Below are 14,574 nucleotides of genomic sequence, written 5' to 3' on the forward strand. Positions count from 1 at the left end.
AGCTTACACTTTCTTCTCTGTGGTAAAAATTCTTTTGGGGTTTCTTGACAAGCTTCTCGCAGACTTTTTGTAGCTGAGTAGATGCTGGCATTAAAAGTGTAGATTAATTAACTGCTAAATCTACTATCGTGTTGGCCAAATTTACTTAATTGAGATGTTATATTCTGATTGTTTAATTATAAAATATATAAAATTAAATAAATATATATATAAAATAAATAATAAAAAAATAAAAATAAAAATATAAAATATATGGCTAATTTGCCATGTTCAAATTTGTGTTTTCTTAAGGAAGATGTTTCATTTTGTTTTATCGTTACAAAATGCTTTTTTTTTGATATATGTCTGACCCCCTAACACCCATTTAGGTGCAGCACATCTCTGTGCAGTATTTTTTACCTTTTTGTACTAAGCAGGCTTAGTATACTGTACCCCATCTGCATGACTTAAAATAAAAATGATTCTGTGGAGAACAGGGTGTTCTTCATTCCCAGTCTGCCTTCTTTCCTGCTGCAGAAGTCTTTCATAGAAATGACTTTTTATAGTGGGAAAATAAGCTAGTTTAAAAGTGTCAGTATAAATAAGCATGTTGTCTGTCTCTCTAAGTGCGGAAGGAGTAATCAGTGATGGTGTGCTGCGGGCTCGTAGTAGGGAACAGCATCCTCCTGGAAAGTGTCAAGTGATTTACATGTCACAGGGCTCTCTGGGGACCGGGTGGGAAGAATCCGTCTGGTGGCTGGGGACCTACTTTGATTTGATTTGATTAGGTTGGAAGTCACAACTGCAGAAGCACCTTTGTTTCTTAGAACAGTAGGTGGTTGTACATTACGGCGTCTGCAGTGATAAGCAGAGGGGAAAGTTTTAGAAAATGAAATGCTCACAGTACATTTCCTAGATAGGAGAGATTAGGGAATAGTCTTCAAAAAAGGTTTCAACCAGTTTGGCAGCGTTAAAAGACAGTAAAACACTTATGTATTGATGCAGGACTTCTTTGAAGTGAAACACTAAAAGGAGCAGGAGACTTAATACTAAGAGCATTAATTAGCGTTTGCGTGGTGGTGGGCAGAGTACTTCTTATACACGAGGCAGTGCAACCTTTGATGAAGCATGTACTTAACTGTCTTCCTCCATTATCTTATCTTATTAAATATGCTACTAAAATTGACTGTGGCTTTTGAAAAAGAAACCACGGAGGCACTGTTTATGATACATAGATGATCATTTATAAAAAAGAATGACTTCTGGGATGACTTTGAAAGGGGATGTTGTGCACAAAATTTAATACAAGTTCCATGGAAAAATACTGATATTAGCTTTTTGTTCTTCTGTAATATAATAGTACTCCTGGCCATGTCATTCATGAGCACTTAATAGCTGATTTTTTCAGTAATAGATAACTACCACCCATACTATTCCAGAATTAAAAATGTTTCATTTAATATGAGGAATTAATATAAAGGATTTTTTAATTACTGTGGGTTTTATCAGTAGAATGCAAATTTCCTTTAGATATTAGTGTGTCTGTGCTTTGTGACCCTGGAATATATCTAATTAGATTTTCTCTGGAATAGTGGATGCAAATTTGCACTCTGTGAAATTCAGCTGATTCTAGGAAGATAAAGCAGAAGATTAGAGGATAACAAAGCTTGAAAATGTGAATTTGATTTACTTTCTTTACAGACAAAGTAGGATATAAAAGATTTTTCTTCTGTGTTTATATAATCTTCTTTTTCCTTTCTTACACTAATCTCATTTTCTAAAATGTGATGTGTCTTAGTACGTACACTTTGGCGTGAGTTAAGAAAAGACATACTTAGATGATCCTACTATAACAAATCCTTTATCCAGAAGAGCTTGTAAATTTATCCCAACACTGCACAGTCTGTCTATTAGACTATAAATTTCTCACTAAAAGGAAACGTTAGGTAAAGTTGACATGGAGTTCATTTTACATATCCACCAGTGAATTGGTCGTTCGCTCTATTAGAACTGCTAGAAAATTAGCTTTCAGAAATATACTGTAGTAGTACTTCTTCAGGTTTTGGACCAATGTAATTTGTAGACAAATTGGGCAGCAGTAAATTAAATCTGCTATTTCATCTTCTCATACAAAATGGCATGCATGTATCCTGTAAGGTACTTCAGTTTATAGAACTAACATCTATTTAAATTAAGAGAGTAAACTGGAAAATACTTTGTGTCTTAATTTAACGCTAGACCTTGTCTTTCTCGAGTTACATGCCACCGCGTGTCTAGTTAAGAGCATTATATGTTTAAAGACAGGTGAACGCAGACTGGAGCCCCTCCAGCGCTAGGTCACAAATCTCTACATCATGGGCTAATAAGCAGCACTTATAAATGAGGCTTGTGTCAGCCTTACGTGGGAGCACTGCCGCTGCAATATCTATCTTTTCCAATATACACTGAGGCATTTTTCCCCAGTGACTCCCTCCAGCAGTTCAGGTCCTCCTCTGTAATATGGCCTAACCCTTCCCTGTCCTTTTTACCGCCCCCTCCCCTTTCCAGTCCTCTGTGTGTGCCCTACGCGTTTCCCTTTCTTTGGCTGGTTTTCAAAGCCACACACCTGATAAATATCTGGTCAGGCTGTCCCTGGTGGTTAGGCAGTTGGTTGCTGCCAAATACAGTGTGTAACAGGGATGGATGGATGGCTGCCATTCCCTTCATGGATGGGTTAATTTGGTTTCTCAACTCCTTCCCATTGCTAAAATAAGGAAATTTTTAGAAATTTATTATCTGAACGTTTTACCTCTCTTTGACCTAGCCAGCTGAGTAGAAAACTGTCTATCTAGATGATGAGCGTGCATAATCTTTTTTTTTCCTGTGGAAACTAAGCTAAAAATGTAGCGCAAGAACAAAAAATACTTGGGTTTGGTCTAACTTGGTGTTGACCTTTAACTTAAGCAAGTTTTTATTTATTCAGATGTTTTTACATCTACTCAAGGGTACTGGAGAAGGGTGACCTTGTTCCGTTATGGCCTAGCCAGTATTCCTGGTCTGATGCAAAATGTGTTTCATGGGTCCAAAAGGCTCAGCCAAGGTGAAGAAAGCGTCTGAAAGAATATCGTGTTTATGGAAAAACTTAACAGTCTTGTGCCATGCGATTCCCTGCAGTGTTTAAAATGTACCTGAAAACTGTAGCAAGGTCGCAACATTTTCCTAGTTAAGGACTTTTTTTAAATATGAGCCCTGCCTAAAACAGCTCCAATGAAGTGAGATTTTCTGTGTGTTAGGAAGATTTTTTCGAGGCTTTTTTTTTTCTTGGCTTCTTTATAAGCCATTTAAGAGCAAATTCGGCTAAGGTAGAGCATGGTCAGACTTAAAAGAGATTTTGAGTATTAAATGTATAAGTATCTCCATCTGAACAAAACTTCACAAAAGCAGTAAAAAAACCTTAAGAGTTTTTAGCTGAACTAAAGAGTTCAGCTATACTGTGATCTCTGGAGAAACTTTTACTTTTAAGAAATAATTGTTGTAAGAATAGTTTCTTGGAAAGACTTACTCAAAGTGAATATGTGAGGTTATTAGTTACACTGTGCACACACAGAGACTGGTACGCCTCTCTAGCAGAGCAAAAGTGAAACAGAAGAGAGTTAATAGTACAAGGGTAAAAGGAAAAAAATAGGCTAATATTCCTGCATCTAGATTTAAAAAGGCTTTTTGACCTTAGATTCTGCATCAATGTCTGAGTGATTTAAAATAGTGCAGTAATTTCTACAGAATTTCTATGCCTTATCTGAATTAGATTTTTGGCATTGTCTTTAAGTACTTAGATGACAGTAAGAGTTGATACCTGTGCATGGAAGAGGGAAATAGAAAGCTTATTAGATAAGCATGGTATATACATTTGAATAATACTGCCTTTTCCTGTTGTACCTTTTTGTATAAATAGTTTTATTCCTTATGTCTACATAATAGAAGTTCTTGCACTGCCATAACCATGAAATACTGTGGTGAGAAGAAGTAGCTTCTATTTTAAATGTGCTTATTGCTGAATCTTTTGAGTTGTTGGCAAGTGGGCCGTAGGTCTGTATTAGCATAGATTTCCCATATGCAAAGCTCTGGAAGTTGAAAAAATTCTTGGAAAACTGTTTCCACCAGCAAATTCACACTTTGCGGTATGGCAAGTTTCAGTCACAGTCACTATACATACAACGCAAACGTGGCCTACAACATAAACTACAATTTTAGATAAAGATAGTTGTGTAAAAGAAGTTAGAAGTGTCTCTGTGCAATCCTAGTATTATATCTTAAAGAAAATGTGTTACATAGTGTATCTAAAGAAATCACGTGCGCATGTTTAAAAATACGGCATTTGCCTTACTGCAGGTAGCAACGTATGTTATTTGTTGTCTAGGAACATTCCTCTCTCCTTTCTTATGGTTTCCATATTTGAATGATTAACTCACAGAATTCTTTAGACATTTCTAAATAAAACTTACTATAAAAATTGCTCTATGTGAATAATACATAAAGTGTCAACTAACACTAACACAAGTTTGACTTTTTTAATGACAATTCTAGCTTAAATTTTACAAAAAATCTTGTGTGCTCTTAAAATAACTTTTCTTTAGATACAAAATCAAGATTGGATTTTAATTTACAACATTTTAATTACACTCAATTAGTTAAAAGGTTTGGTTTTACAGACAAAACCTGATTTTTTGTAATGCAAACAAATAAAATGACCTTGTTTCTCAAGATGAAAATTATACTGAAAAAGAAAGCAAAAGCAGCCTTCTTTATTAAAGTCTATCATCTGTTCTATTTTGTTGTGGCTTTAGATTGCTGTTTGGCTTTGGGTTTGTATTTTTATGTTGTTACTATTCTTTTGCAGACGATTAGAACAAAATTCAATCAAGGTCATACCTCCTGGAGCTTTCTCACCATATAAAAAGCTTCGAAGAATGTAAGTACCCAGTAATTTAGATTTAATTTTTTATTTTCATATACATATACACACACAGAGAGATATATATAGATAGGTAGATAGATATATAAAAAACAAAAAACAAGTCGAGGTCATACAAGGAACTGCAGTCAATGTGTGAGCATTTAAGAAAGTTTGACTACCGGAAGATTAACTGATACGGCAGCCTAGGTATTAAGACCATATAGCATCTTTGTCACATTAATAATAATTGTGTTTTTACCAAGTGTTGAAATTATTTAATATTGTTCTGCGTAGAAGCAATATGCTACTGTAGTGAATGTTCTATTAAAAAAATTCATTAATGGGGATAAGCCTCTGTTATTTCAGAATACCTTTGAGGCAATATAGTCCTGTAGCCATGGCAAACAGAGAATTCTTTATAAAACGTACTGAAGCAATTAGGAAAAGTAAATCCTATTGTAAGTTTTTTTCAAACATTTGAAAGGTCGATTTTTAACCATGCATTTTGTTTCAGTGTACTGGCAATTTTAGTGGTTTTTTTATTAAAATTCTTTGGCAGCGTCTCACATAAATATTTTAATTTCTCTATCTCTTCCATGACTAATTCTAATTACATATTATTTTAATGTTTTCTCTTTTCAAAATAGCTTGGATTAATTGAATCAAATTTCATTTATTTCAGTGACCTGAGCAATAACCAGATCTCTGAAGCAGCTCCAGATGCTTTCCAGGGCTTACGTTCACTCAATTCACTGTAGGTATCTGTTTGACATGTAAAAACAGAAGCAAATTTCTCACATTCTTATAGTGAAATTATTCTGGATTTTTGACTCTCTGCAGAATTTTCATATGGATTTGATCAATTCAGAAAGCTGTAAAAATAATTTCAGAATGTTAGAGTGATGACTGAATATTGTATCACAGCTGGACGCTAAAAATGTATGGTTTTTTTATAAATACGTTCATGGCAAAGAGTTGAACAAAAGCAAACATTTCTTTTATTCCCCAGTTAGTTGTTCTTACAAACAGCAAATCCACTTACCAAGGTCCCTTGGTAAGGCTGTAAACAGTGAGGTGCTGATTCTGCTGAGAGCTCTTTGGGGAACACACCTGTTGGGACAATGCGTGACCCTGCTACCTCACAGGACCGCAGTGCATCAAGTTGTTGCTGTTAAATTCCCTTCAGGAAAATGGAAATTTCTTTATTTTTAAAGTCAAAATCGCATAGTATATGCCTTTTATAATGGCGGCTTTATTTGCTTTATTATTTCCTGGTGCAGCGTCCTCTATGGCAATAAAATTACAGAACTTCCAAAGGGCCTATTTGAAGGACTCTTTTCTCTGCAATTGCTGTGAGTATTTATTTATTTTTTTAATATTTATTCTATTTTTGGATTACTCTGAAGGGTAAACTTGATATATGCCTGGAGAAGTGGCAGAAAATCCTGTATATAAGATCAGAGTATAATAAAACCAAATTACGTTAAAGCCAAAGGAGTCAAGAGTGTTGTAGGCGAGCTTGACAGTCGTCCACAAATTTCATCATATCTCAGTTCACATCTCAGCCTAAAATAATTAAAATGAAACTATTCTTTTGCGTGGAATTGATAAGGATAAAACATGTAACATACTGTCTTGCCCTGTAAACAGTTAATAGTATGTATGAAGTTGTGTGGGAACCATAGAAGGAATATTGGAATGTTTTATACAGAGAAAATATGTAGGGGGAATGCTATGTAATTGTATTTCTCGTTGTACCCATAGAAGAACAGAGTTGCAGTACAGTTTCATTGATGACTTTTAATGTTTTCTGACACTCTTCTCTGTACAATTTTTTCACTCTGTGAACTTCAGATGCTGTTTCATTTAGCATTTCGGAAATGTCCATGTATAGTCTTATAAACCATTTCTATTTAGATTTAATACTGGGAATAAAGAAGAATGTCATGCTGATATGTTTACCAACTATTTTCAATATTTAGCAGAAGAGGCTGTGCATTAGTTGTACCATGTAGAAGAAATTCTTGAAATAGGCCATAAAAAAATGGTGGAAGAAGTTGTCCCAGAATAACTGACTCGTTGATTTAAAACTTCTTCCTAAAGAATTTAAGACTTCTTCCTGCTTGATTCGAAGTATTTAATGTCCAGACTTCATAGTGGAGTGATTGGCAAAATGTCTATTACTAACAGCTCATGGAAGATGGCAGATCAGTAAGCAAACACAAAGAAAATGCAAGTTCTAGCACCACCTAGAGGTTTACTTTTTGATTTATTTTAGTCACAAACTAGTATAGTAGTGGGCGGTTATGCATTCCTGTTTTCCTTTAAAGAGATTTTAGCTATAACAACATAATTCAGGTTTTGTATAAAAAAAACAAACAAAACCAAGGAAGAGACATCTCTGAGCTTCTGTTTATTCTGTATGAAAAAAATGCCCATAGCTTGATATACTTTGCATAGACAATACATTTCAGTCTAAAAGTAAATTTCTACTTGTGTGGTGAAACTTTTTATCAGAGCATTGGTTTTTAACTCCACCAGTCCATTCCATTTCTGGCTGGAAATAGGAAAAAAATCAAAAATATTTGGTTATAAAAATGCATCCAGTTGAATGACTTTGTTGGTGTTTTTTTTCCTCTTCAAAAGCATCAAGGAGTTGGTTTAGATTGGCGTGTTTGTTTTAACTTCAGAAGTCTGGGAGGTACAGGGAAGAAAAGGTTCCCTTTGAAGATGGAGAGGAAAAGGGATCCAAGACAGATTTGGATATATTCCATGCCACCGGTTTTTACTACAACTCTGTTAATGCGGCAGCATGCTGATTAGTAACATATAATTAAAAGTGCCACTGCACATCTCTTCCAGCTAATGAACACAGTGTTCAGTACCCTTTTTGTTTGTTTATTTATTTGGCAAAAGGAACTAGTTTTCCTTGCAGATACTTGATTTTTTAAGCTTGTTTCTGTGCACAGACAAATAACACACACACACGTTCTTACCGACACACGCAAGAAATGTGATTTTGGCTGAACAAACCCACACATTTCAACCCCAAGGTGCAAACATATAGGAATAATTACAGAGTACCTAAGTAAGATATTTCAATTCACTGAAATCCCTTATGTCACCATCAATTAATATTTGTTACTATGTCTCTTGTTCTGGTTACAAATGTGCACAAAGACTTATCTGTGACAAATGCTGAAGCTGCAGCGACACTGAGCGAATTCTTTCAATTTTATAATTGTATTCTATTAAACAGATTATTGAATGCCAACAAGATCAATTGCCTGCGAGTTGATGCTTTTCAAGATCTGCACAACTTGAATCTTCTTTCTTTGTATGACAACAAGCTTCAGACCATTGCAAAAGGCACCTTCTCACCCCTACGTGCAATTCAGACCTTGTATGTATGCTCGTGTTTGTGGTTGTCTTTAGTATGACTTCCTATTCTACGGTGTACTAAAAATATCGGGAACTGCTGAGACCAAAGGGAAATAATGTGTGAAATTATTATTTTTTCCTTCATGAAAGGCATTTGGCTCAGAACCCATTTATCTGTGACTGCCATCTGAAGTGGCTGGCGGATTATCTTCATACAAACCCCATTGAGACCAGTGGTGCCCGTTGCACCAGTCCCCGCCGTCTAGCAAACAAAAGGATCGGCCAGATCAAAAGCAAGAAATTCCGCTGCTCAGGTAATTTTCTTCATTCAGCTGCTATTTTTCTTTTATTGGCAAACACCGCGGTTATAGAAGTTCTAATGAAGGCAGCTGGCTCTCTACGGAATTATTAAACATTGCAGAATCTTTTTTAGTTCTTTGACTGAAGGGGGGGAAATCATGGAAGTCATAGACTATTGGATCATGGAACATTACTATAGTTAACACATTTGGCACTATTTCTGAGTAGCATTAAATCTAACAAAAGAAATGCAATATATAATACTTCAGAATGAAATGCTAAAGTTATTCACTACAAGTATCACCAACATAAATCATTTTGTAAAAGTTCCACAAGGCTCTGGAGTATGCGAAAGATCTAAAAATTTCTAGCTAAATATGGAAACATGACATATTCGTTTATAACAGGGAGCTTACCTCATACTGAAATTTACTGTTTTCTTTTTCTAATCTTATTCCATTTCCTACTTACATTTCTCTAAATGCTAACTTTTGTCATATGGTATCCAGCTGTTCCAGGTGCATTTCGCATTCTACAATTTATTCAGTCTCAAGTGCAAATACCAGATGAGAACTGTTTGCTATCCATGTTCCGGATACATTTATGACTATTCACACTTTGTTGTTTATCAGCTCTCGTTGTGAATACACATTTTTTCACTTAATTATCTGTAGTTAACTGTAGTCCATACTTAATCTAATAAAACTCATTCTTTGCTTGCTGACATTCAGGTGCATCTTCTATTTTTTTTTTCTCTTTATTTAGCTAAAGAACAGTATTTCATTCCAGGTAGGTTTGGCTCTGCAGTGAGATTGACTAACTGCAGATACTCTCTCCCTTTCCCCAAAAAAGCAAAGTTTGTTATAGCTTTTAGGAAACTGATGCATGTGTATTAACATTAGTCAATACCTGTAGCTAGACATAGTTTTCCTTTGTAGATTACTAGTAGCTCTGTTTTCTGAATACTAGAGCTTAGCATGCAGCTCCATTTACTTTTTTTTTTCTCTCACAATTTTGCACAGAACCTACCAAAAAGTTATACCTCTGCTTAAATTATTTAGAAGGTTGCACCTGCTAGTTCATATTACAATTGACACCTTTACTTACCTTGTACTTTGCCTTTCTGCCACTACTGTCTTTAAAATGTAGCTCCCGAGCTGCTTTTAAACACAGGAAGCCATACTACCATCAAAGAGCTAGTACAACTTTAAGAAACAAACATGTTACAAATGAACATTTACTTGCCTTGCTTTCATGCTGTACACTGGCTGCAGCTACCGCTTGCTCGCCCTCCTTCCGTTTGGAAAATCGCAGTGGAATGCTTGGAAAAGAAAGCTGATATTCTTCATTAAAGGCATTCTGTGGTCACACGGATACAGTGAATCAGAAATGCTTTCCATTAAAGAAAATGCGACTTCAGAGTTGGGGTGAAACAGCAATTTACACACCGCTTTGAGCGACAATAAGTCTATGATATTTTCACAAAAGATTTACTGATGTTGGCCCTAGCTCTTTGAAATATGTTTCTGTCTTTATTTTACCTTGCTTGTCAGGTGTGTGCACTGATTTCTTAATAGAAAAAAAAACAACGATGCACTTGCATTATGTTCCTAACAGATTATAAATGATTGATTGGCAAAATAAACAAGGGAATAATGAATCTATTGATGAATTACAGTATGTGATTTGCAAGCAGGGTTTTCTACCGTAGTTTAATATCTAGAAAAATATCTACAATAATTGATTATGACACCAGTGCACTTGTTCTTTCAAGTACTGCAGGTATATTGTCATTCTGCACCGTCTGAAGTACTGATTTATTGATTGGTCTTAGTCTTTGTCATTTAAGCTGGTACGTTTCACAGCTCTTCTCCTAATGCTGTGTGATGTATCACCTAAATTTGCAGCAATCACGTGAAGTTCTTCATGCCCTCATACTAATATGTTGGTTTGAATATGAAGAAAAGACAAAATAAAACACAAAATAAGGCAGCAATTTGTCAGCATTGGCAGCCGCAAAAATGTGTTTTAAAGCAGCATAAAACAGAGGGGGATTCAATTTCTCAAACCTGTAGTACCACTCAATTCCTTAATGAGTAGAACAGCTGTATTCCTGCCACAGAGTGACTTCTACTCAACCTTGCCAGCACAACTTTTGTCTCTGAGTTAGAAGCATTTTCTTGCCAGCAAATGTCTTCACAGCCTGTTTATGATATGGCCACACATGCAGTTTCGGTTTGTTTACGTACCCTTTAAAAAATGCTATTCCTGGGAAAAAAAATAATTAAATTAATCAAAAAGTGCTACAGACTTGCTTCTTGAAATACAGCTTTTGTGCTTTCTCTTTCTATTAGGTTATCAGGGAGATGCTGCATAAAATTCTTTTAGTTGCTGAAGACCTGGTCCCTGAATATTTTAGTTGTTCACTTGAAACTGCTAACAGTGATTTACTCTGGATGCAGGAGGAAAAAAATGTATTTGTAGCTTTGGTTTTGGGTAATAAAAAGTGCTAAAAAGACTTATTTACACTTCAGTAAATACTATAAAAACATTAGCATTTCTTTAAAAACTTAAATATTTTTATATTTGTTTTAAATACTTTATTGGGAGATCTTGATCTTGACAGTAGGAAGTCTTAGAATTTCATTAAAGTAATTTGGAAGACTAAAGTTTATACAAGTATTAAATCATTAATTTGAAAAAATATCATTTGTCAGCTAAATCATAGTAATATTCCATGTAGTTATATCACGTGTGTTACTTAGACATTTACAAACTCTAGAAAACATTATATGTGATGACTGTTGGGGTTTTTTTTTTCTCCCCTGAGGAATCTGTTTCTCCTGTGTTTCTTTGGTTTATTAAGGTTTTAAGTGGCATGGCATATATGTATGTTCAAGGGAGCAGCTTTTAAAGAATACATTCAAAATAGTGAAGAATGATGCATGGGGGGCATTATCATCCTATATGAAACCTGTAATTAACCCCAATCTTTTCTTCATTTTTAAATGCCACTTAAAATGAATTATTCTTTCTCTCTGATGAAGACGGTGCCCCTTAGCAACATCTTCTAATCAAACTAGAGTTGAGTAGAGAACATGAGAGCTTAGTTCATGTTTTTGTCTTAATTGGGATTACTCTGTCTTTCTTTCCTTCTTGGCTATCTTTACTTTTGCAGGAGTTCACCATTTTGGCTGTAAGTAAAGTTCAGTGTCTGAGCTAAATCACAATGTACCTCCCAGCCCTGATGCACCTTCTGCTAGTCTCAGTCTTTTCACCTTTGTCCAAGAAGAACCCACAGGTCCTTTCAGCTTCTCTTTGTTTTCTTTGTCACCCACCCTCAGTTCCTTACTGGATGTTTTCTCCTGATATGTTTAGGACGTTTTCTTTGACTGACTCTGGGAAATGGTGGAGGAAACTTTCCATGTGGTTCATTTTTTTTTTTTGGTACTTTTTATTTAATCTGTGACAGTAATACTGTTACTCTGGCACTGGACATTCAGTAATAAGAATGCCATGTCATGTAAGCAAGTATTAAGCTTCAAATGCTTCTGTAACTTATACCTACTCCTTCCTCTTTTCCCTTGCTCTTATCCTTGGCCTAATGGATGCAGTTTTGATAATGTAGCGAGATTTTCTGTTGTGCTTGATCTAACCATGTGGTTGTGAGGTATGAGTAAAACATGGTTCTGTCAAGCACCATGGAACGTCACGCAGCTTTCTACAGCATGGCAAGCTGCTGAGGCTTAAGTCAGGATCACACATTTTTTAAATTAAAGCTGAAAACAGGGCTTTCAATCTTACGTGTTTCAGACGATGTGGAGTATCAGGACTATTAAAAAAAAAAACCCAAACCCAAACACAGAGGTTAATGAAGTCCGGTCAACAATACAAATTTGTAACAAGAGAAAGAGAAAAGGTGGCATTCAGGATCTATTTGTTATTGATACAGAGAAAGAAAATAAATTCTAAAAGAATCAGTGGCATTTGTGTGATTAGCTATGAACAAGGCTAGATTGGCTGACAACATAATCAGCAGAAAGTACAGCTGTGAAAAGCTCAAGTTAATGTTATCCTGTTACGTGAAGTTGGTCACAGTTTCTTTTTCCAGCATATCTTAAGCCCCTATATTTAACCCTCTCTTGAAGCCCTTGTGTCTGTTCAGTATCACAAAGTTTATCATACATTTCCCAAGTTGACCACCCGTTATCTGCATTGCAGACATCTTTTCAACCTTCTCACAAGAAGCAAATCGTAGACTTTATTGACTCAGTATCTCTGTTTTGACTTGACTCTTCCACAGGCACTGAAGATTACAGATCCAAATTAAGTGGAGACTGCTTTGCGGATTTGGCTTGCCCTGAGAAATGTCGTTGTGAAGGGACCACAGTGGACTGCTCCAACCAGAAACTCAACAAAATTCCTGATCACATCCCCCAGTACACAGCAGAGTTGTAAGTTGAACCTGTAATAAAGCATTACTTGCTTATGGAAAAACTAAAATTTTCAAATGTAAAGGCACAGCTTTACTTTTTTGAACGACAAAACTCTGTGGTGCGCTTCAAAGGACTAAATATTAATAACATTTATTTATGCATCATTTCAGTACCATGTGGCCTTAAAAACTTATCGTAAATAAATAAGGTAATTATTCTATGTTTCTAGTTCTCCAGTACATGAGCTACCCACTTGGATTTTTTTGAAAGGTAGTGGGGTTTATTTTGCTTTTTATTACAACTACAAAAGCAAGTAGGACATCCAGTAACCAGGGGTCTGTCTTAACAAGTGCTACCTAGGTGTTTAATAAAATGGAGCTGATTCTTCTTATGCAAAGCACACATTATGTGTGTCAGGCAGGAGACCAGAGGAAGATAAAGCAGACAAACAAGGCAGAGTTAGGTTAAGAAGATGAGATAATAATATAATGAACAGAGATGAGCAGAAAAGAAGTCACAGATTATTACTTGCTTAATAAGTGCCATATGGGAATGATTTGTAGGCATTACAACTGAAGTGGTCTTCAAGGAGGGATTGAAAGATAAAATTAAGACAGCTTTACAAGGTTTTCCCCTGTGCAAAGCATAGTATGAAAGGGAATGCAGAGATGCTCGAAGGATCAGCAGAAAGGCAGGAGATTTAAGTGGCCGTCATTGGCAGAGTAAAGGCAGGAGGAAACAGCTGTTTTTCCTAGGAGATTTCATGTAAAGAACAAAGCAGGGACAGAGATTAGGAAAGACGAGTACTGTGATCAAGTTGTGACTCACAGGGGTGAGAAGCGCAACAGCATGGCACATCTCTTCAAAAATGATCAGTCTGCGACTGGCATCAAAGCGACGGTCCAGCAGCAAAGGTATGAAATAATGAGACCATGGTTAAGGATTTGGACTGTCTGGACAGGAAAAGGGACCTGAAACTGAAATATTGTGTAAATAGAGATGGAGATTTTTGTCTGTCTCTGAGCTGGGAGACAGGGTTGAACTTACTGATGTTCTAATTACAAATCTGAGTGGTAATTCTAGTTGTGCCGAGAATGATGGCAAATTCAATTGAAAAAGTGACATGTGGGAAAACAAAAGTTCAGCTTTTGGCCATGTTCACACTGCTGATTTACTATTCATAACGTACAGCCAGTGAAGAAAAAATTGATACACAGTCTTCAGTAAAGGGAGATAGATTTCAGTGGAGAAATACATATTTATTTATTTTTCATATAGGATTTGCTAGAGAAGAACCAAAAATGAGGGGAAAAGAAAGAATATTTTAGTGTGGAGGAAATCCCACGAGAGGACAGAAAATCCTCATCAAATATATATAATGTTATGCTATAATATTTTGAGATAAAATTACTGCAGAATAAAAGCTGATGGAATGTGTAGCAGGTTAAAGTGTAGGAGGAGATCATAAAGTAATGGTTGTAAAAATCATAGTTACTAAACCAAGAGATGAAAAATGGAGTTCTTGAAGTGACAAGCATACGTTGT

The 14,574-nt window shown here is 35.7% G+C and overlaps 1 protein-coding gene across 6 annotated transcripts in view; it reads left to right on the forward strand.

Annotated features, from left to right (window-relative positions):
* Positions 1 to 14,574, forward strand: part of SLIT2 (slit guidance ligand 2) — a 265,875-nt gene that overhangs the window by 187,419 nt on the left and 63,882 nt on the right. For 4 of the 6 annotated variants that reach the window (XM_074587691.1, XM_074587696.1, XM_074587697.1 and 1 more), the window contains exons 10-16: positions 4,856 to 4,927; positions 5,595 to 5,666; positions 6,193 to 6,264; positions 8,172 to 8,315; positions 8,444 to 8,607; positions 9,359 to 9,382; positions 12,897 to 13,047. In XM_074587691.1, coding sequence (XP_074443792.1) covers positions 4,856 to 4,927; positions 5,595 to 5,666; positions 6,193 to 6,264; positions 8,172 to 8,315; positions 8,444 to 8,607; positions 9,359 to 9,382; positions 12,897 to 13,047 — 699 coding nt within the window. The remainder of the gene's footprint in view (positions 1 to 4,855; positions 4,928 to 5,594; positions 5,667 to 6,192; positions 6,265 to 8,171; positions 8,316 to 8,443; positions 8,608 to 9,358; positions 9,383 to 12,896; positions 13,048 to 14,574) is intronic. The other 2 variants (XM_074587692.1, XM_074587695.1) reach the window with 1 other exon arrangement.

This window comes from Larus michahellis, chromosome 5 (assembly GCF_964199755.1).
Source record: "Larus michahellis chromosome 5, bLarMic1.1, whole genome shotgun sequence".
Taxonomy (NCBI): Eukaryota; Metazoa; Chordata; class Aves; order Charadriiformes; family Laridae; genus Larus; species Larus michahellis.